This window comes from Myotis daubentonii, chromosome 18 (genome assembly GCF_963259705.1).
Source record: "Myotis daubentonii chromosome 18, mMyoDau2.1, whole genome shotgun sequence".
NCBI lineage: Eukaryota > Metazoa > Chordata > Mammalia > Chiroptera > Vespertilionidae > Myotis > Myotis daubentonii.
In genome coordinates this window covers 4186163-4208272 of record NC_081857.1, presented here as the reverse complement: position 1 = coordinate 4208272, position 22110 = coordinate 4186163, and the positions used below count along the sequence as shown (strand labels likewise).

The window sequence follows — 22110 nt, the reverse complement described above, 5'->3', positions numbered from 1 at the left end:
ATTTAACTAGAAAGTGATAATTGGCAACAGACCAATTTGCTAAAAGTTACTTCAAACATACCTTAATGTGAATACAGCCTAGAAACACCAGCATAAAAGCAAAAACAATTTCGAGACACTAACGGGATTTCTTAGACATCAACAATAGTTTTTGGCTTATTTCCACCATGGTTGTACTCCTGATTGTGGCTATATATTGTGTCTCATATTCCACTTTGTTTCAGAAATGAATGGTAAATAATAGGCATGTGCCACCAGAATGAGGTACTGGGTTGACTTAGTACACCAGGCTTTGTGTAGATAAGTAATGGTTCCGAGGTTCACTTTAATGTCATATTTTAAAATGTACCCCCGTGTTAGTCTTCAGATTGCAGAAGTATTTGAGAATTGTGTATTATCTTGATGTGTGGCCTTATTAAGTTATTAAGGTATTTTTACATATACAGCTTTCTTTTTAAAAACTCAGAATCTTTATACACAGAATTAGACTCAAGTCCATTTTTTAGTTAATGATCTCAAGGAAAATGAGATAAAATGACTGAAGTTGCTAATTGTTATCCCAATCAGCTTTTAAAAATACCCTAAGTTGCATTTCTCTACAACATAGTCAAAGCAAATCACCAACATTGAAAGTACATCATTTCAGGTTGTAGTCGCTTTAGCATACGACACACTTGATGTGAGCATCCGTTAGGTGTGCACACAGGACATTTCCTTTCATTCTATCCCCATGCAGTCATGCAGCTAAGTCAGTTCGTGAAAAGCAACCTGCTTGACGATGCTTAGCACTGAAGAGTTCAGTACGTTCCAGGAGTATTAACTGTTAATAGGAAAGGTGGTTAGCAGTGGAAAAGGACGACCTGGCAAATTCATCATAAAGAAAAAGAATGAAGGAACATACTGAATTACCTCATTATTCTATCACCTATTGTTGTTCCTCTGATAATAAATCTAGTGAAGGGAACACAATAAAGTCACTCACAGACCTCCAAGAACCAGGTATGTAAAGCATCAAGGTCACCACTTTCATCACCAAACATCTCAACCTGAAAAAACCTGTGCTTCCCTTTGTGCTTTAGGGTATTATGTGAGAATCTGTCATTCAACTAAATGGTTGAATGAATGGTTGAGGAAATGAAGGAAGCAGAACACTCACTGAAGGCAGATTAGAAGAAAGACCCTGCACTTAACCCCTTGTCTTTTAAACAGGTTAGAACCCAGCCCTGTTCCAGGGCCCTGCCAGGACTCAGATCTCCCATACCATCCCCTAGGCACCTGGGGGACCTCTCAGGGCTGAGCTGCTCTTTTGGGAAATAACTAATTAAGCCGAGTTGACTCACTGTCCTAACCAGAAGACTATATAACAAGGGAGCGAAGAACAACAGAGCTTTTAATGCTGTAGGAACCCTTTTTCTTCTCTATGATTATCCTTTTTTTCTCTGCAATTTTCTTTAATAAAGAATAAACCTGAATCATTAGAAATACTAAAAGTGATTATATGATGACTAAATAGCTGATGGCAAATTTACAGTATGTGAATAATTTTGGCTTCCAGCAGGTAACTGGAACCAAATTTCTATGCAAATAAATACTTTTAAAAAATCATTAACAGGCAATATGTGGTTAATGTCTTGAATTTTGGAGTCTGTAACCACAACCTATTCGCAGGAAGCTTACTGAGATGCCGCCGGGTTCGGAGCAGAGCACTCCTGGACTTTGCAGGACCAAGAGCTACTAGCTAGGCCTCCGCCCTCTACTCTAAGATGGATTAGGCACCTTGAAAACACTTTACATAAAAGCCCTACTTACCATTCACCCCACTCCCAGGCATGTGTGTCTATTTCTAAATCCAGTACGTAAAATCACTAAGGGACACACACACTACTTTTACATAGTGTTTTATCAATGTCATTTTTATTTCTTCCTTCACTTTAGTTTCCATTTACTCTTCTATGTCCCTGCCCCAGACCAAGTTCACAGGGACCTAATATGTGGGGAATCATAGACTTTTCATTGTTCTAAACTCTGGGTATCTGCCAGTCAAGGTGTTTTACCACAGACTCTGGCCTGGTTTCTCTATCAGGCCGACTGGCTACAGAGGGAAGAGCAGCAAACTATGGCTCTTGGACCTAACCCTCCAGCTAAGAACAGTTTCGCATTTGTAAATGGTGACATTTTAAATGGTTATATAAGTACCTACATAACAGCCTCCACTTTGCCTCTTGGCCAGCAAAGCCTAGAAGATTCACTCTCTGGCCTTTTAGGGAAAGTCTGTCGACCTCTGCTACAGAGTCCAGTTCTGTTTACACCGAGACTAGCTGTAGTTAATAAGAGCATTCCATTTTAAAATAGCCATGTTAGTTGTTAAGGTCTTTATTTTCTAAGACATTTCCTTCTCATGCTTAATCTCAGCCCAAAGTAAAAACCAAGGTTGTACTTATTTAACCAAATTTTAAGAATACAAATCTTTAAAGAGAAATCATTATTCTGCATTGCAAAGAACTGTTTTGATATTTTTATTAAATGTTTGTCCAAAATGGCTTGGCTATAAACTTTTTAGGTTTCATTTTTAAAAATTAAATTTGGGCCCTGGCCAGTGTGGCTCAGTTGGTTGGAGCATCATCTCATACAGTGAAAGGTTTCAAGTTCGATTCCCATTCAGGGCATGTATGGGAGACAACCAATTGATGTTTCTCTCTCACATCAATGTCTCTCTCTCTTTTTCCCTCTCCCTTCCCCCTTCCTTTCTCTCTCTCTCAAAAAAAAAAAAAAAAGAAGAAGAAGTATGTCCTCGGGTGAAGATTAAAATATATATAATTTGGGACAAAAGAAATTATGAGCTCTACTATGTAATTCTTTATAAAAATTTAAGTACAGACCTAAACACACACTTTCACCATTTTCCATTTTTGGACCATTTCTCTACCCTAACCAAACTGATCTTGACCAGCTTCTCTTTAAGACATGCATACTTTAATTGGGCATTTTATCCACATGTGAAATGTATCCTGAGACCCCAAGAACTGAATGTTTTATAACAGAGCTTTGGGAGTCTTTGTCCCTTCAGAAATAAATTCTCAAAAATCATATGCCTACTTACAAGCTGGTAAATGATTCTTTTCCATGTTCCTAAGAAGCAAAGGGTCTTAAACTTTCTCACTTTAGAATAAAGTCAACACAGCTATTCCTGTGCATGCAGAAGTTAAACAGGCAGCAGTCTCAGGATGCAGAGCCCGTAGAAAGGGCAGGGATAGTAAAAGTACATTTTATACCGGCAGCTCAAGACTGAAGATGGTGCTACGGAAGTTAGGAGCCTTAAAAACTACTTAGATGAAAGTCAGAAGGAAGATTTTTCACCATTACAAATTTTTGGTAAATAGCTAGGAAAGAATAATGTAAATATCAAAGAAAAATTGATGAAACTGTGAAGCAGTGATTATAAACAGTTTGGCATCACATTCATATGTACATCTTTGTAGAGCACTGTATTTAATTTCATAAGTTTATTAAAACTGTTTTCCATGTTCTTCTAAGTGGCTTGTGTACTATCCTCTTGTTCTTCAATTGAGTTTCTCTAAGAGTAAGGATTTTATCCTTCAGTGACTCTTCAGTTAAGTTTACTACCATGTCCTATAGAATAAAACAAAATAACACAGGGGACAAACTAAGGTTAAGTACCTAAATGAGTACACAGACTATCACATAAGTTCATCAGAAAAAGCAGGAAAGCAAGGGCAGACCCAGAGGCGGTCTCAGATCGGGATGCGGGGAGGAGAGCATGAATTCAAGAGTGCACGCACTGCACACACGACTCCTCCTTTTTACTGATGTCATACTACTGTGTTTAAAAAAATGTGCCTTTGGTCTAGAATACAGAAAACCCGTGCTTAATACCTCAGAATTAGCACGCTTGGTATAAAAAAGTGTGGCAATTAGCCTGGACAGAAGATGCTAAATAATTATGATTTTCTGCAAGTGTCTAGTATCTATTAAAAATACAATTTCTTATTTAAGCAAACAAATCTGGAAAGTGATATGGTATGTTTTACTTAAATGTGGATAGTTAAATTTTGTTTTTCATTATGACCTTAGTATAGTTTTTGTTACCTATGTACAGATAAAAACAAGGACATGTGTCCCTTATACCACAGAGGCCTTAAACGTACAGACTTAAACACAACTCTCACTCTCCACCCTAGGTTTTAGAAACCATCAATTTGATTTTCTAAATGTGCTATGCCTCCTAACCTTGTGGGACTCCCTCTGGGTATGGAAAGTGTTAGTTGTCTAAAATATATAGTAAGAACGCTGAAGACTAATGTGTGCAGGTAGAGGCATATGATTAATCTCCAAGTACAAATATAGGGAAAAGTACCTGACCATGTTAGGAATTCAATTCTTTTTTTAAAATATATTTTTTACTCAAGGCCTGGTGCATGAATTCATGCACCAGTAAGGTCCCTCAGCCTGTGGGATTGGGCCAAAACTGGCTCTCCGACATCCCCAGAGGGGTCCTGGATTGTGAGAGGGTGCAGGCCAGGCCGAGGGACCCCACCAGTGCACGATCAGGGTTGGGGAGGGATGCGGGAGGTTGGCCAGCCGGGGAGGGTTCCAGGGCGTGTCCAGCCCATCTCGTTCAGTCCCGATTGGCTGGACTCCAGCAGCAAGCTAACCTACTGGTCAGAGCATATGCCCCCTGGTGGTCAGTGAATGTCATAGCGACTGGTCGACCAGTTGACTGTCTGCCCCCGGGTGGTCAGTGCACATCATAGCAAGCGGTTGAGTGGCCTTAGCATATCATTAGCATATTATGCTTTGATTGGTTGAATGGACAACCAGATGACCAGACACTTAACATAATAGGCTTTTATTATATAGGATTGACTTCAGAAAGGAAGGGAGAGGGAGAGCGAGATAGAAACATCAATCATTGATTGGCTGCCTCCTGCATGCCCCACACTTGGGATCAAGCCCGAAACATGGGCATGTGCCCTGACCAGGAATCAAACCGTGACCTCCTGGTTCACAGGTCAATGCTCAACCACTGAGCTACGCTGGCTGGGTAGCAATTCAATTCTTTATCATGGTTACAATATTTGTTATTTGGTGCAATTTTTCAGTGTCTAAATTAAGTTACTAAAATTTAGTAGAAATCAGAGAAAAACAATGTTCTCAAAACAAGAACTGCTATCACACTACCTTATCCAGTGTCAACAGAAAAGCAGATAAACTGAAGAGTAAAAAGTATCCAAAAACCTGCTAAAGGCCAGGATGTCCACAGGGCAATATGATGGCTAAATATACCCGACTTCACGACTAAGTGCTGGGTGTTACCAACGTTCCTCTCTCCCATCTGCAAGCTGAGGAGCAGCCTGTGTCAGAGAAACAGCGGGAGACTGCGCTTCCTCTTCATGCACACTCTGCTCAGAGAAGGTATCATGTGAAATGATTTCGTTTGAAAAGCTCCGTAAGTTTACATCCTTAGAGAAAGCAACTGCCCAAAATGGAGACTCTTTTATGTGACTTCAAAGAAAGCCTGTGAATTATACTTTTTACGGTTCATTTTAATTAAAAATTTACCAACCTGTCACCAGGTCCTGCTCGATACCTGGCACCGGGGATCAGGACTGGGTCATCGTCACTGTCATCGGTGTCCTGGAGAGCAGAGTCTGTGGCTGATGTTTCCTCGGGCGGCACGGGCCCCACAGCTTCCGTCTGTGTCTTGGGCTCAGCATCAGGGCTGCTGAGATGGGCAGTGCTGTCAGCACTGGTTTGATCCGAAGTCCCTGGTTCCCAGCCTTTCTCAGACAAAGCGGTGTCTTCTGGAACCCCACAAGGACTATCAGGATTGAAGTCGTTCCTTTCTCCTGAGCTGGAATCTGACGGCTCAGATGAGAACTTGTCTGAATGTGCTGTTGGAAAATAAAGTAGTAACAGGTGGTCACGTCGGCAACGTTGACTATTTCACCTAACTTCAAAGCTGACACAGACATTTCCTAATATAAAGTGTATATGTATGTATGTGTGTGTGTGTGTGTGTGTGTGTGTGTGTATGTATATATATATATCGTTCACTATGATGCACACTGACCACCAGGGGGCAGTTGCTCAACACAGGAGCTGACCCCTGGTGGTCAGTGTGCTCCCACAGCGGGAGTGCCACTCAGCTGACTGACGGGTGCCAGACACCCGGCTCATAGCTGGTGAGTGCAGCTGTTGCAGCTCAAGCCTCTCCCACAGACACTACCTGTGCCCGCCCCTCCCCCATCAGAACCAGGACCGGGATCGGGACTGGCATCGGGACTGACTGGGTGCAAACCTGTGGCCGCTTCTCAGTCATGGGCATGCCAGTATCGCCCTAGGACGGGCGTGTGGAGACCACAGTGGAGGAGCGCAAGCCTACTGAGCGGCTGCAGTGGCAGGCACAGCGGGGCCGGGATGAGCGGGAGCAGCACAGCGCCTGGCCAGGGCTCAGGCTCCTCCCCGGCCAGCTGCTGCTTCACACACTACTACATCCCTCGGGGGATATTGGACTGTCGGTTTTGGCCCGATCCCTGCAGGCCATGCTGAGGGACCCCACCGGTGCATGAATCCGTGCACCGGGCCTCTAGTTATATTATAATTACTTTCTAATATAAACTAAAATATTCCCTAAACTGAGAGGAAAATTCCATAACACATCTATTTGGAAATTACTTCTGACTCTAGGAGACTAACACTTGAAGCAACTAGAGAGAAGACAGCTCACCTGTGTCTGCTTGGCTCTGAACTGTGCTTTCTGCAGATGCACCTTCCTGGGATGTGTTCACATCCTCTGAGGATTCTTCAGGAGCTTCTGGGAAATAAACCAAATGATCATTAAATCCACATTGTTTTTTGGGGTTTTTTTAATCCTCACCTGAGGATATTTTTTTTCATTGATTTTCAGAGGAAGAGTGGAAGGGAGGGAGGAGAGAGGGAGAGAGAAAGAAAGACATTGACATGAGAGAGAGACATCGATTAGTTGCCTCCCACATGGCGCCCTGACTGGAGCTGGGGATCAAACTTGCAATCAAAGTATGTGCCCTTGACTGGGAATCAAACCCATGACCATTTTGTGTGTAGGCTGATGCTCTAACCACTGAACAAAACTGGCCAGGGCCCAAACTGTTTTTAGGAAAATAAGCTCCAACTTAATAATCCAGCTCTCTTATGTATAAGTAGTTCTTAACCCTTTGGGGGCCAAGGAAACTTTAGATACTCAGATGAACTTCCCCTCAGTATGACACAAATACAGACACGCACAAATACAAACACCCTCGAGGGGTGCCCAGCTGTGCCCTCAGCCTCTTCCAGAGGTGCTAGACCTTTGGGAACTAACTCTATGGGAGAATATCTGGTGACAATGATGCCTCACAGCCAAGATGACCTGATCTTGCTTGTTTCTAATCGTCACAAAAGCTGAACTTAATACAGAGTATTTTTCAGCCCCTCAAACATTTGGCATAACCTGAACTATCATGAACCAATAGTGCAGTTGAGCCTACTTTAAATTCTGTTTTGTCCATTAAAAACACTTACAGATCTCTTTTTTATTCCTAACTGGACATCTGCTTACCTAACTGGACAGTTGTCTTACATATATTTAATTCTTGTAAACTCTGTTACACTGAAATATCTGTTCACTTCTTAAGAAACAGAATTCATTTATTCCTTCATTCATCAAATATTTATTGAGAATCGACTGTTTCAAGCTCTTTGCTAGACTCTTTCATATAAGCCTGCAAACTGTCCCCTCAGACGGTCGTTTGACTGGGAGTTCAACCGCTTGCTATGACGTGCACTGACTACCAGGGGGTGGCGCGGAACATGGCAGGCATCATCAACGTGGCGCTGGCAGCAGGCAACAGTGGAGGCACTGCCGGCCTTGATGGGCCCTGGCGAGAGCAGGACCGCGGCAAGATGGTGGAGCAGGTGAGGGGGCGGTGCCAGGCCAAGGCAGGGTGCCAGGTAGGGCTGCAGGGCTGTGAGCGGGAGCTGGGGCTGTGAGGGTTGGGGCGCGAGCGGGGGCCCAATCTCCGCAGGCCACCCTGAGGGACCCCACCCGTGCATGAATTCGTGCACTGGGCCTCTAGTATTACATAAAAATATTCTAGGAAAGTGTTCTGAAAAAGTCCCTAAATGGCACTTCCTGTATGAAACAAGATTCACTGATAACTCGTTTAGATCACATTCCTTCTTTTCCTCCATAAAACACATACACACTGAAAAAAATCAAGTCAGATACTCTGAATTCCACTGCTTGGTATAAAAACGGCAGGTGATCCAAACTGGCAGTGACAGTGCACACACTGTCAGTGCGGTGACCACGTTTCCTGGCCATTTGTCCACAGAGGGAAACTGGGTTGCACTGTGATGCCCCATGTGAAATGCTGACAGTTCCTTCCTGGTGAACCTGTTACCTATTTATCAACAGTAAGAGCTAGACTAGAGGAAAAAGTAATTCATTAAAAACAGGAAACCAAGGGCACCATTGAGGGATCAGAAAAATGGGTGGACGTCCATCACTGGGGACTGTGATGACAAAGCACGGCCACAGCTCACCTGTCTCGCTATCTCCTGCTGGAGGCGGCTCCGAGCTCTGTGGGGCCAGGGACTCCTCCTGGCCCTCCGGTTTGCTGTGGGTCCCGTTCCCTCTAGAACTGGAGGATGTGCTGCTCCTGTCATGAAAACAAAGCGAGTGGTCCCACCAGTAAGTGAATAATAAACAAAAATTCAGGCTCAAATAAAATGTAGGGTGTATTATTTTAATAGTACTTATAAAATATCACTTTTGATAATCAAGGTGACTACTCTAACCTCCTTATCTTAAAAAGGAGACCTAGAAATACAAAAGGACCGCTTCCACACTGTTTTAATGCTTCTATGATCAGCTTCACATTTCTACCCAGCTCTCTCTTGAATTTTATAACTTAATTACATTGTCTCCCTTCTTATCCTCACTCAGGATGGTTCACCCTAATCCTTACCGATTCTATAGATTTTGATCATATGCCTGATTAGACTTCGTTGTTCTAGCCTACTTTTTATTTTTTTCCCTAGGCTACTTTTAAATTAATACTTTAAAAAGGCCTAGACATTTCTTTGGTCTTTGCACTGCCCTCTGCAGACCACTTCCAGTTTGGACTGTTGTTCAATATGGCAGGTGACTGGGCACCAGTTTGTAGAAGCCCAAGACATTTTCTGGGTTAGTTTTACTACCCACCTGATGATGGCCATAATTCTGTTAGCATATTTGGTGAGAGCAGAATGCTAGACCAATTTAAATAAACAACTTCAGTGAATTTCTGTGACAGCCAGTCATGGCATCACATATTATAGGGAGGGAAATGAAGTGGGAAAGAAAATAGAGGAAAATGTATCTGACTCCAATTAAAATTAAATTAACAGAAATGCGACAATTTCTCAAATTTAGAATAAATGTGAACAAGGAAATGAAACTTAAGAGTTACGATAACTTAAAAACCATTAATTATAGACAAGTAGCAGTGACTCAGTAAACAATACAAACTATCATGAAATTTTTGGCCAAAATTTTATAAAAAATGCTTTTAGGCTCATTTATTTTATAAAAAATGCTTTTAGGCAAAAGTCAATTTATTTTTTTTAAAAAAGGCATCCATGTATAATATGGAATTAAAAAAAGAAAAGAATGTATATCCATCTGGGTATATTCCCAGAGAAAAATGTCAGAAAAAACAGGCAATGGCATAAGTGTCATTTCAGAAGCATTATTGTCAGTGATTCTTTTGTGTTTTTCTGTAAATTCTGAATTCTTTTTTGCAATTAATATGTATTTCTTTTTAACCAGAAAAAAGTATATAGTCACTTGGGTAAAGAGAAACTAATGTATTTCACTGAGAAAACTATGACACAGGCATAAATAAAATGCTCATGTATAATAGTTATGATGATTAAAACATCATGGCACTGATGTAGGAATTGAGAGCCATTAGTGGAAAAGACAAAATAACCAAGTAAGTAAATTTAGCATATGTTAATATGGCATTTTAAATCACAGAGAAATGAAGAGATTGCTCAATAAATGGGACTGGGACAAAGGAACAACCATGTGGAAAAATTAAGCTATAGCTCTATAGCACACTTTATGGAGAAATAAGTTATTGAAGGGCTATACATATAATTTTTGATATAAAATCATAGAAATTAAGAGGAAAACAAGAAAGCTTTCTCCCTAATCCTGGGAAGGACAGGCTTTTCTAGGCATGAGCTCACAGGCTGTAACCGTAGAGCAAAACCACCATAAAACTGAGACACAACCAAGTGGGGGAAATACCTGCAACAAAGGAAAGTCAATGGTATCACCCCACTCATTCCCGTCAGAAATAAACACCTTTCATAATTCAAGAAGAAAAAGACAAATCCCGCACAAGGAAACTGCCACGGATCTGAAAGGCAGTTTACAAAAGATGGTACTTGAGCTAAGGATTCTTTAGGGCTCGTCAATGTGCTGAGTGCTACGGACTTTTTCTGCGTGGTCGCACTAACTCTACAAGCACCTCTGAAGTGGGTTCTATTAAATATGCCCATTTTCAGGTGAGAAAACTGGAGTCCAAGCTCTTAGTCCATGGGCTCTACTGCCTCATTTGTCCTCAAAGAAACTAGACTAAGAGTAGGACGCTGTGTGGCAGAGATGAAAAAGACTGCATCCTTTCTTGAATTTTTTTTTTACAATGAATATTGAATACTCTCATAATCAGATAAAAAGCTAATTACTTCTTTGATAAAGAAATAAGAAACTGGTGAGTAAGAGAATATAATTCACGGTCAGTTTTTAGAGACGGAAAAGTTCAAAAGAAGAGGGACTGAACCTTTTTTTCTTAAAAAAAAAAAAAAAAGTGCTCAGATGAGATTCTTTATAAGAAACCAGCCCTTCTGTCCAGAATCATGAGAATAGAAAAGGCAGAATAAGGATGATAATCTTCTGTGATCTTAAATTATATATTAAGAGAAAGGGCCAGAGATATCCTAATTTTAAAAAGCAGAGGTCAAACGCTAGGGCTCATAGAGAAATTCTATTGACTGCACCTTCAAATACATATCCAGAATCCAGTCTCCTCTCACTACCTCCCCTGTGCCATCTGCCCAAGGCACCACTGCCTCTCACCTCGCTAGTGCCACAGCCTGCTCTCTGGTCTCCCATCACTACCGATGGCCTAGGTCTACACAGCAACCGGATGTCCTCGGTCTTTCCAATGTCCTCCTCGCTGACTCGGCTGACCTTTTCTGCCACTGCTCTCTCCGTTGGTCACTCCACTCTGGCTATATGCTTCTCTTACAGATCCTGACACACAGTAGGTCTGCTCCTGCAGAGCCTTGTGCTGGCTTTCTCTCTGCTCGTCCCCAGGCTGTGCACAGCTCACTCCCCATCCTCCCAATGATGCCGTCCACCCTGTCAACCAACCGCATCTGCTCTCTTTTCTTCCAGAGCACTTAGTACTCTAATGTATTATACAGTTCACTTATTTATTATGTATATTGTCTGTCTCCTCCACCTAGAATGTGAGTTCCTACAGGACAGAGGTTTTTTTCCCCCTATTTTTTTCACTGATGCACTCCCCATGTCTATAATAGTGTCTGGAACATAGGAAGTATTCTATAATATTTGAATATACTACTTAATCAAAGATTTTAATGTAAAGTACATACATACATAAACACAAATAGAAGCCAGTGAATTGGAATACATAAATATTAACATTATCATATGAACATATAATTAATTATATATTAATAAATATATAACTACATTATATATTATTTATGCATATTATATATACTAACATATGTAACATAATAATTATATGGATATGCGATTAAGTATGTTAATATATTAATTATGTCAAATAATTAATATATTGGTTATTAAATGATTAATATAATTACTATATATAATATGTAGTTATGTTAATACATAATTAATGGTATATTAGGAAAGATCAAGTTACTTTTATATTAATCAATATTAAATAGCAATAGTAATAAGTCTAAATAAAAATGTTGGAGGCACTCTGAAGCAGAAGGCCATGAGACAGTGGGAAAGAATATAAGAAGCCTACATAACTGATTTTTTTTTTAAAGAGTAAGATTTAACTAGGTTAATGGGAATAAACATAATCAGAAATATCATTAAAGAGAACCTATACAATCATTAAATAAATATAAAGCTCAATCTTACTAGTAATCAAGTAAATAGAAACAAATGTTATTTTAAAATCAAATATACAAGTTAAAAATAAATGAATATATTGAACATTGGTCCAGAGACAGCAAAATGTGTACTTTCATATGCTGCTAGTAAAACAGAATGATACAAGATTCTTTTGAAAGTAATTTGGCAATATCTTTGACCTATATATAGTTCATTTCTGGAAACATATCTCAAATCAGTATTCTTAAAGGTAGGAAAAAAGCCTGTAAACAAAGATATTCATTTTAGTCTTATTTAGTTAAATAAAAAAGAGGATAAACAAATTCACTGCCCAATTAAAGAGAAATGATTAAGTGCACTATAGTACATCTATTTGATGGGCTATATACAGGTAGTAGAATAACATTTATGAAAGCTAAGTAGTAACGTGAATATTCATTATACAGTTAAGTCAAATAAATGCAGGGGAGAATTGAGTACATTCAACACGATTAAAATTATGACTTAAAACTCAAAACAAAAATCACACACACACACACACACACACACACACACACACACACACACACACACACACAAAGGACCAAGACTACAAAAAGCTCCAAAATGCTAAGTTTATTATTTTTACACAAATGGTCTATAGGTGATTAATTCTTTTTATCTTTGGCATTTTCTATCAAAAGGAATATCCCAGAACTAGCAACATCAGCATCACCTGGGAAGTTTCTAGAAATGCAAATTCTCGGATCCCTCCTCATTCTGAATAAACTCTGAGTAGGGCCCAGGCCTCTGTTTTAACGAGCTCTCCAAGTGATTCTGAAGCACACATTATAGCAAAGCAAGGCACAAAGATGATGAAGTGCTGCAAATAGTATCTAACAAAATCCTACAAAATGGCTAAGAACATCTTTACAAAAATATGAACTTACCATTCATCTGTAAAGTTCAGTTTTATTGTGCTTGTAGTTGTTCCTTCTGTGCTGTAGTGCAAACTTAAAACTGGTTCACCTGTCCCTGGTTTGGGGCTCAGCTTTTCATTATTGTTATCTGAAAATTGTGTTTAAAACATTTGAAAAAGTCTCTGAAACCAATAAAAGATGACATTTCCTAACATTTATAAAACTTAAATTAGGTTGTCCTCATCATAATTCTCACATCTGTTATGGTTCTCACTTAAGTTCAAGGGCAAGTGTCATAGAAACACTCATATTTCAAAGCCGCACTGCATCCTGTTCTAGCCTTGTGTACATGACTCCCTTGGATTCAGATGGAAATCAGACACATTTGAGAACCACATTTCATCATTAGGGACTCAAAGAATATTAACATGCAATGACATAAATTATAAACTGGCACTTTTATTTAACAGAATGCTCACGATTTTCTACTTTAGTTGCTATAGCATCAATAGGAACTACCACGGGCTCCTTCAGAAACAGTGAGAGGATCCAAGGGCTCCAAAAGGAAATTGTTTCAAATTCATAGACATAAACTGGGGGAGGAGGGAGAAAACCTCCGGTGCTTTGTAACCTTCTAAAACTCTCTGTTATTAGAATGTATGTTTTGGTATTTCGTCTCCTCCTCCTGGCTATTTTGTAAGGAATTTGATCACTAAATTAGAGAAATGGGAATTTCCCCCTTAAGAATCTATAGGTGATTTCCATGACATACTTCTATTACAAAGAACAAAATATTTATAAAATGGCAAATAAAATCAAGAAACCCTACAGAAATTGATATAGACCACTTCAAAGCCACCCTCCCAAGTATGGATATTCAAGTGCAAAATTAAATAGGGCTTTAAACTTTTTCCATTTTATGATGAATAGCAGCTTAGGGGAGCATTAAAATACATAGGGAATACAAATTGCTATGTAATCAAACATGTACCATTTCTGCCAGTGCCTGCGGAAAGAAAACTCTCCTGTGATATAATTGTTTTCTTGATACCAGTTCGAGGAGTGATATAACAGTATAAAAATGAGCTTTGTCTTATAAGATAACAACAAAAACTTTAACAACTGAACAAACCCAAACTACTCAGGCTCCGTGGTCCTGAGGTCCACTTTATAATAAAGGACTTCTGTCTTTTCGAATTCTGCTGGAAGACACTAGCACACTTAAGAGAGAATCTCAGAGACTCTCTGTCTAGCTTTCATAATGAGAGAGAACAAGTCAAAAGACTTCTAAACAGAAGTGGAGGAAGGAAAGAGATTCTCTCCAAGAGCTGAGAAATCAAGCTGATAACACTATCTTTACCTTTGTCTCATGAGAAGTCCTCTCTGATAACATCAATTCTATTTGAAAATTAACATGTAAATGAATTCTAAAGCTGAATTCCCAAATGATAAAATCACTGTACTACTTGTGCTATGACTTCTGTCCTTGATATAAACAGCACTGGAAATAAATTAACAATCCCTTACAACGTCAAAGATTCGTTATCACACTATTTTATAGGAGGTATTTTGCCAAATGACATTTTGATAAAATAATGAAGAGACCTTTAGCTTACATAAAATTACCAAGAATGGGACTTTTAAAACATCTCTCCTGCCCTTGACGATCTCTGAAAATTTTGATGTTTGTTAGTCACTTGTCCACACAGTTTTCCTTTACTCTCTAGTTCTGTTGCTGAAATTTTGGTCTCACTGCTGCCAAAGGCATGGTCTTTAGGCATCTGGAGTTGGTGAGGACAGCGGAAGACTACTCTCAGGAAAACTAAGCGGCAGAATGGGGCTGGTTCTTTCATTATCTCACAACATTTTATAAAGTGCTTTTCTGTTTGTTTTCATTTTAAAGTAAAGAAGGAATAAAAAGAAAACCCATGCAGGTGTGAGAGAACTGCAGAACTAAATTTCCTAGATCCACCTTAGTTAGGAAGCCTTGTGAAATTTAAATGCTACATCAAAGCTTTCCTTTAGAGTTAGAAGGAGTTTTAGATTCGCATGCTACCACTAGGAATATAGTAAGCAGAGAGCTATCAAGAGGTCAGAATGGTGCAAAAATACCGTATTTAAATAGACAGGACCCACCACCACCCCAAAGCAAAAAGCTCTCCGAGACGGCCACTGTTAACTAAAACCTTCTTCCTGAGGGTATCTACTATAGAATTACCCTCTACTCTCTCATGAACATAATCTATCTACTGTAAGTCATGTCAAACACAGTAGTACTCATTTAATTTATAAAATGACTACAGTTGACGTAAGTTGTTGGGAACTCAGCAGTCTGTGTAAAATTGTCCCCTCACTATCTAGGCAGAATGCACTCCTCTGTCAGCTACAAAACTTCAGACCCCCGAATCCAGGCATCTCCCTGTAGACACACGTAGTCAGGGTGTCTCTGGGCTGAAACACTACGCAGCATAGAACCCAGTTTCTCCAAGCGAGGTATGAGTGGGAGGGTCTCTCTGAGGCCCTTGCCTGTTCCATCCTGCTCTTCCCAGTTCAATGCTCCTCAGCTTGATCATTACAATCTATCAGGTTGAGTTTTCTCAGAAATAGAGTTCCCTGGCCTACTAGTAAATTCATTCATAATTTCTTTCTGATAAAGTGCATATTTTAAGCTACAAATGTCTAAGAAAAATCTGCTTTAAAGAACAAAAATATTACATTTGTTTTATATCTACTGCATTTGAAAAAAATATTTATAACCATTTTAGTTTTCCCTAATTTGCTCTATTTGTTAGAAGTTGGATCAGCACGTTCTAAAAATGTTATTACTGAAAGCCTTGCTTACATAATGCAGATACATACTACTTAAGACTTCTGCTAAACAGGTAGAGATTTAATTTAAGAGACATAAGGTTAGAGCTTCACCTCAACACACAAACGACACTATACAAGGCACCAGCATGACAGTAAGTAAACACACTGACTACTCATGTCTCGGGAAAAAGATGTATTCTTTTTTCAACCTTTGTAGCACCTGTCACCATCTCCACTTTCCAGATGATGAACTTTTCTCCAGTTACCTAGTTTCCTGCAATATGAAGTTCCTACTTATTAAACTGATGTGGAAATAGCTTGACTACAAAGCAGAAGATAGAAGTGCTTGAATAAATAACTATTTTGATTCAGAAATATCAACTGTTACTGCTGTTATTCCTCAGAGGGCTGTGTAACCCATTAATTCAGCAACACCACTATAACTGATCAACGTCCTGGTAGCCACGCTGTGACTCTGGCGCCAGAGCACTGGACAACTGAAGCATCTTCTTCTGGGACACTTAGAGACCTCACTGTTTCTTACTCCTCTAAAGACACCAGAGGAGAATAAGTAACTAGAGTGCACTCAGCACAAAGGCAGTGCAGTGGGGAAGTCACTCTGACCTTGTCTGACACTGCTAAGTCTTCAAGAGCCATTCTATATTGCTTAGTGACTAGTTATGAAAAACAACCTATGACGTTAGTAGCTCAGCATGCTCTCAATCAAGGCAAATGACACCTAATTAAAATACATGCTTCAGAAGCACAATAATCCTATATAATAAAAGGTTAATATGCAAATTGACCAATCACTATGACATGCACTGACCACCAGAAGCTCAATGCAGGAGCTGCCCCCTGGTGGTCAGTGCACTCCCACAGGGGGAGCGCTGTTCAGCAAGAAGCCGGGCTCACAGGTGGCAAGTGCAGCAGCGGTGGCGGGAGTCTCTCCTGCCTCTGTGGCAGTCAGACATCCCCCGAGGGCTCCTGGACGAGATGGCGCAGGCCAGGCTGAGTGACCCCCACACCCCATGTGCATGAATTCCATGCACTGGGCCTCTAGTAACCACATAAAAATCAAGACAGTGTATGTCCTGGAAAGACTTCATTTTTCAGGGTTAGAGGTGAATAGTCAATATCATAAGATTCTTGACAAATTTAAAGATCTCTTCCAGAAATGGTACAAAAGCCCTTTTGTCAGGCGAATGCATTGGCTCAGAAAGAAATTTCAATATGGGCTGGAATATAATTTGAAAGTAACTTATTTCAACTTTAATTGTTTAATTAGGTATCTTCCAAGCCTTTCACAAAAGAACCACAAATTAACTTTTTTTTGGTAATGCATGTTTTCAAACCATTTAATCTGTGCATTTCTACTATGAGATTATATTCACTTGTGGTTCTAAACACACATGCTCAAAGACATACCAAAAAAAATTAAGTGTGCTAACAGTAGTACAAAATATACTATTTAGAAACTAGGTTTGTATATCCTGTTTATTCCACATCCTAAATATTTCTTCAATCGCTTCACCTCTCTCCTACTTTACTTCTATCACTGGGTCAGAATCTATTACCAGGAGAACCTCCTACATGAGTTAGTCTCTAGACAATTCTCCCTACGTGTGTGGAACAAACCAGATCAGGCTACACTCCATAATACACACCCTCCATTAGCTTCCTGATAGTCTTAATATAAAATCCCAAACCTGAAAATGTCCAAAAGATCCTTCCCCATCTGGGTCCTCGCCCTCTCTTGATAGCATGGCAAGCTCCGACCACATCGGTTGCTTCCAGTCATCAAATGTGGTTACCAGTTATCTCAGGCCCTACCCATGCTGTCCCTGCTCCCTTCACCTGACTTAGCCTGACCCTCTTTCAGGACTCAGCTGCTAGGCCCCTACCAGAAGACTCTTTCTTCCTTGTTCCCCATTGAACTCTGCTATTTTCTCTTTATGACACTCATCACACTTACATTTATTTGTTCATCATCTGTCTTAATGATCACAGATGATGAGCAAAGCATAGTCGTAATGATTACAGATGCTGGAGCCAAGCTGTTTGGGTCTAAATCACATCCCTAACACTTAGACCCACTTCCTGTGTGTGACCTTAGGCACACTTAGACTAGTTTCTTAACCTCTCTTTGCTTCAGTTTCTTCATCTGGAAATGGGGATAATAACACTCCCTACTGTATGAGGTTGTAGTGAGGATTAAGTAAAGTAACCATACAAAAATTCCTCAAAGTAATATCTGGCACACAAAAAATGCTATAGAAGTATCTATGTTGTCGTTATTATTACAGTTAATTGACTCTCTTATTGTTAATAATAGTGTTATTGTTCATCAACTCTATATTCCAAGCTCATGAAGCATTAGCTTTATTCACTCGTGCGTCCTAGTGCCGAGCCCAGTACTTGCCACGGATAGACAGGCATTTAAATATCAGCTGAATTAATGAAATAGACATTTACAAACATGGCCCACCACTTATTGCACTTGTCTTTACATATTTCTTGGCATTTTGGTTTCTTCTCCAGTAAGATGAAGGTAGTATTAGCATTTATCTCATTAAATGAGAACAAATGCGATAATGTATATAAAATTATGAACACATTCAAAAACAAAAAATGTCAGAATTTTTATCACAGACAATTCTGAGTTAAAAACAATTTAACTGGAGATATACTGACTTGGTTAGCAGGCAAGTGGAGCAATAAGCATGTGCAGGAAAACTAAATAGGGCTTAACTTCCAAGAGCACACACACAGGGAGCCTGCTCTCTGAAAGTCCATGTCTCACCACTTCATGTGACAAAAGACCTACTTTAGGACCCGCTTTCACCAAACCAAACGAAATCCAAAGAGGGTTTTTGCTTTATGAAGAGACACACTGGCATTTGGTTTGCATGAGCCATGACAGAGGCAGCGTGCACCTGAGCAGCAAGGGGCTCCATGGTCCCGGAACCACTCGGAGCCACACTGGGCATCTCTGGCACCAAGCCGCCAGAGCTCTGCACTGTCTGTGGGCATCTGGGCTTTATCTCCATTGATTAGTGCTTCCCTGCTTTTACAATATGTTGGTGTTATTTTAGGTTTTATGTATTATTTGGTATGATTTGGTCTGGAAACGCTACAAAACTTTTCCATATTAATGGTAATTGCATCATATTTTATGCCATTTCGGTTTACGAAGACTTCATAGGAACCTCTTCTTTCAGAGAGCAGGGACCTGTGTATCTCTACCTGGGCGTACCAGACTTAGGAGCTGGGGAGAAGGGCCTGAGTTACTTCATTCTAAGCACCTAAGTGATGATTAGTTCTGAGGAATACAGAAAATCTAGAGTGAAGTCTGATTTTACTATTTTTCTCTACAATAAAAATATAGTATCTATAGATAAATTCCAGTGTGATGAACACTGAACTTATATTTACCATTAACACAGCAGGCTTCAATTATTAGATATTTATTTAATGAAGATGAGAATTGTCAGAGTGAATCTAGTGGCTATCTAAAATATAATTTGATGCAATCTAGTCAAGATGATATTACTAAAATAAAATTTCAATTTGGTGACAGGTCCAATTTCCCAATCTACCTAATAAAACTAGTAAATCTGTTTCACTGGTCTCTGATCATTCAAGTCTCTTTCTGTAAGTAAATATTTATTAACATCAAAAGAAGTCTGGCCCGGCCAGCGTACTTCAGTGGTTGAGTGTCAAGCTATGAACCAGGAGGTCATGGTTTGATTCCTGGTCAAGGCACATGCCTGGATTGTGGCTTGATCCCCAGTGTGGGGCACCCAGGAGACAGCCAATCAATGATTATCTCTTAATCATTGATGTTTCTATCGCTCTCTCCCTCTCCCTTCCTCACTGAAATCAATAAAAATATCTTTTTAAAAAAGAAGTCTGCTTATGTAAAATAGTACCTAGTGGATAGTTAACATTTATATTTTTAAGCCTGTGAATTAGCATTCGTATCTCTTTAAACCTGGAATAGAAAGTGTCTGCCTATAGGCTTAAATTGTACACTTCATAGCATCATTGACTTCCGCTGAGGGATAGTCACCGGGATGAATACAAAACCACGTGCTTTAGTCATGGCTGAAATGTAAAACTCAGGCAAGTTATTTTCCTATACCCTCTCAAAAGTTAAATGTGAAGATCACAGTTTTCTTTTGCTGCTATTGTTGTTTTAATAGAACAAGGACAAATTGCTGGCCTAAATATTTTTAAGAGGAAAATTTTGTTAGCTTTAATAATATAAATAGGCAAGATAAATAATGTCAGAAAAGGACTTTTTTCCATAGACATAATTAGAGATATAATTAAATAAAAACTACTCATTAAGGCATACTATTCAAACTAAACAAAACACACAACAGATATCATTGTTACCAAATGGATTTTCTAATTAGCCCAGAAGGGCTGTCAGTGTGTGTACACACAACCCTAACTTCGGAGAATACTAGAATATATTTTACAACAGGATTGAAACAATCTGCATGTTGTACACTTATTTTCTTACCATTTTGTTTCTTAAAAAAGTATTTTGATAAAAGAAAATAAGAACTATGGAGAAAGTATGACTCTCAATATTTAGACTAAATATATTTTTGTTTCTAAAATGTTGTACTTTTGTTAAAAATTCAAGATAAATAAGCAAAAACAGTAATTGCAAACAACCAGTTCAATAATGTTTTCATAATTAATGAAAGAAAAACATTTTTTTCAGTGAAGTAAGCCATTAAAATTTAAAAAATTTTCATTAATAACATTTTTATCCTTGGTAATAACCTCAAATAAAGAAATATATTTATTACCATGGAAAATTAAATTAAAACATGTAAAAGCACCTGGGGTTAATTATCAATTAAAAATACATTAGTGCTTCATTAAAAGTATGGCAATCTAAAATATGCTTAAACAACCATTAGTTAGAGATATATTCAGAAAGAAAACTTATTAAATCTACAACTTGTTCCATTCTACAGTTTTGAAACTCACCCCTTCCCCCTGCCCCCCGCAAATATTACATTTCCTATATCTTTTCATTCCTAATTGAGCTTACTGAAAGAGTCACCTACAGACCAATGGCTCTACTTAAAAAAAAAAATCTTTCTCCTCAAACCACTGCTCTTGGCTCCATGCCACCACCTCACTGGAACTGCAATGCCAAAGCAATCGATAACCAGCCAACTGCCAACGCCAGTGCTTCCCATGGCACCACTGACCAGATGCCCTTGACTTTGGAAATGGCACCCTTTCTGCCCCTCCTGTCTCTCTGATCACTCCTGCCCATCTCCGAGCTAGATTCTTTCTCTGCTTGCTCCTGCTTAGACTCCTCTTTTCACTCACCCTCTTATCCTCAACAGTCTCATCACTCCCACATGGAAAGTGGCGATTCCTAGTTTTTATCTCCTCCTCAGACCTCTCTGGTGACATCCAGAATCACATACCCATCCAACTGTCTATGAGATTGCTCCATGTGGAGATCCCAAGATACTTCAAACTCAACATATGGAGAAAACTGCATGTCTCTTTTCCCTTATAAGGAGCTGCTCCCCTGAAATCTCTATCTTGGCTGATGGGATCACTATTTATCACCCTCTAAGACACCTGGATACTGTTCCTTTTTTAACTAAGCCGATCTCAAAGTCCTGTTAATTCTGTTTCTTAAATATTTAAGAAATCTGTCGATTCTCATTTCCCACTATCACTGCCTCAGACTAGACGCCTCACCGCCTCTCACCTGGACTGATGCAACAGCCTCTTGGTCTTGCTGTTGCCAATTTTACTCCCTTATCAGTCATTTAGAATGCTGCCAAAATGATCTTTCTAGTACATAAATCTGGTCATGTTTCTCCCAAGCTGAAATAATTTCTATAGCATTTCACTGCTTAAAGCATTAATTCATGTATTCACTCATCTAATAACTCATTGTGAATGTATAACAGATGTGGTGCTACACACTGAGTATATTGTGAATAAAACAACATTTACAGAACATGCAGAAGCATGAAACAATCCCTAAAGTGTGTGATTACAAATGTTGACAAATGCAATGAAGAAAAATAGATCAAAGAGAAAGGGGAGAACTGAACGGTCCTGTCAGTTTTGAGAAAGTGCTATCTAAGTGTGGTTTGCTAAGTGGCTGAAGGGAACGCATTTTTGGTAGAGGGGAAA

General features: G+C 39.3%; 1 protein-coding gene across 7 annotated transcripts in view; it reads right to left on the bottom strand.

The window, feature by feature from the left end:
• DCAF6 (DDB1 and CUL4 associated factor 6) overlaps positions 1 to 22110 on the bottom strand; it is an 89848-nt gene that overhangs the window by 8475 nt on the left and 59263 nt on the right. For 3 of the 7 annotated variants that reach the window (XM_059675692.1, XM_059675695.1, XM_059675698.1), the window contains 5 exons: positions 13141 to 13258; positions 8584 to 8699; positions 6749 to 6835; positions 5585 to 5912; positions 910 to 951 (listed from right to left, as the gene is read on the bottom strand). In XM_059675692.1, coding sequence (XP_059531675.1) covers positions 910 to 951; positions 5585 to 5912; positions 6749 to 6835; positions 8584 to 8699; positions 13141 to 13258 — 691 coding nt within the window. The remainder of the gene's footprint in view (positions 1 to 909; positions 952 to 5584; positions 5913 to 6748; positions 6836 to 8583; positions 8700 to 13140; positions 13259 to 22110) is intronic. The other 4 variants (XM_059675694.1, XM_059675696.1, XM_059675699.1 and 1 more) reach the window with 2 other exon arrangements.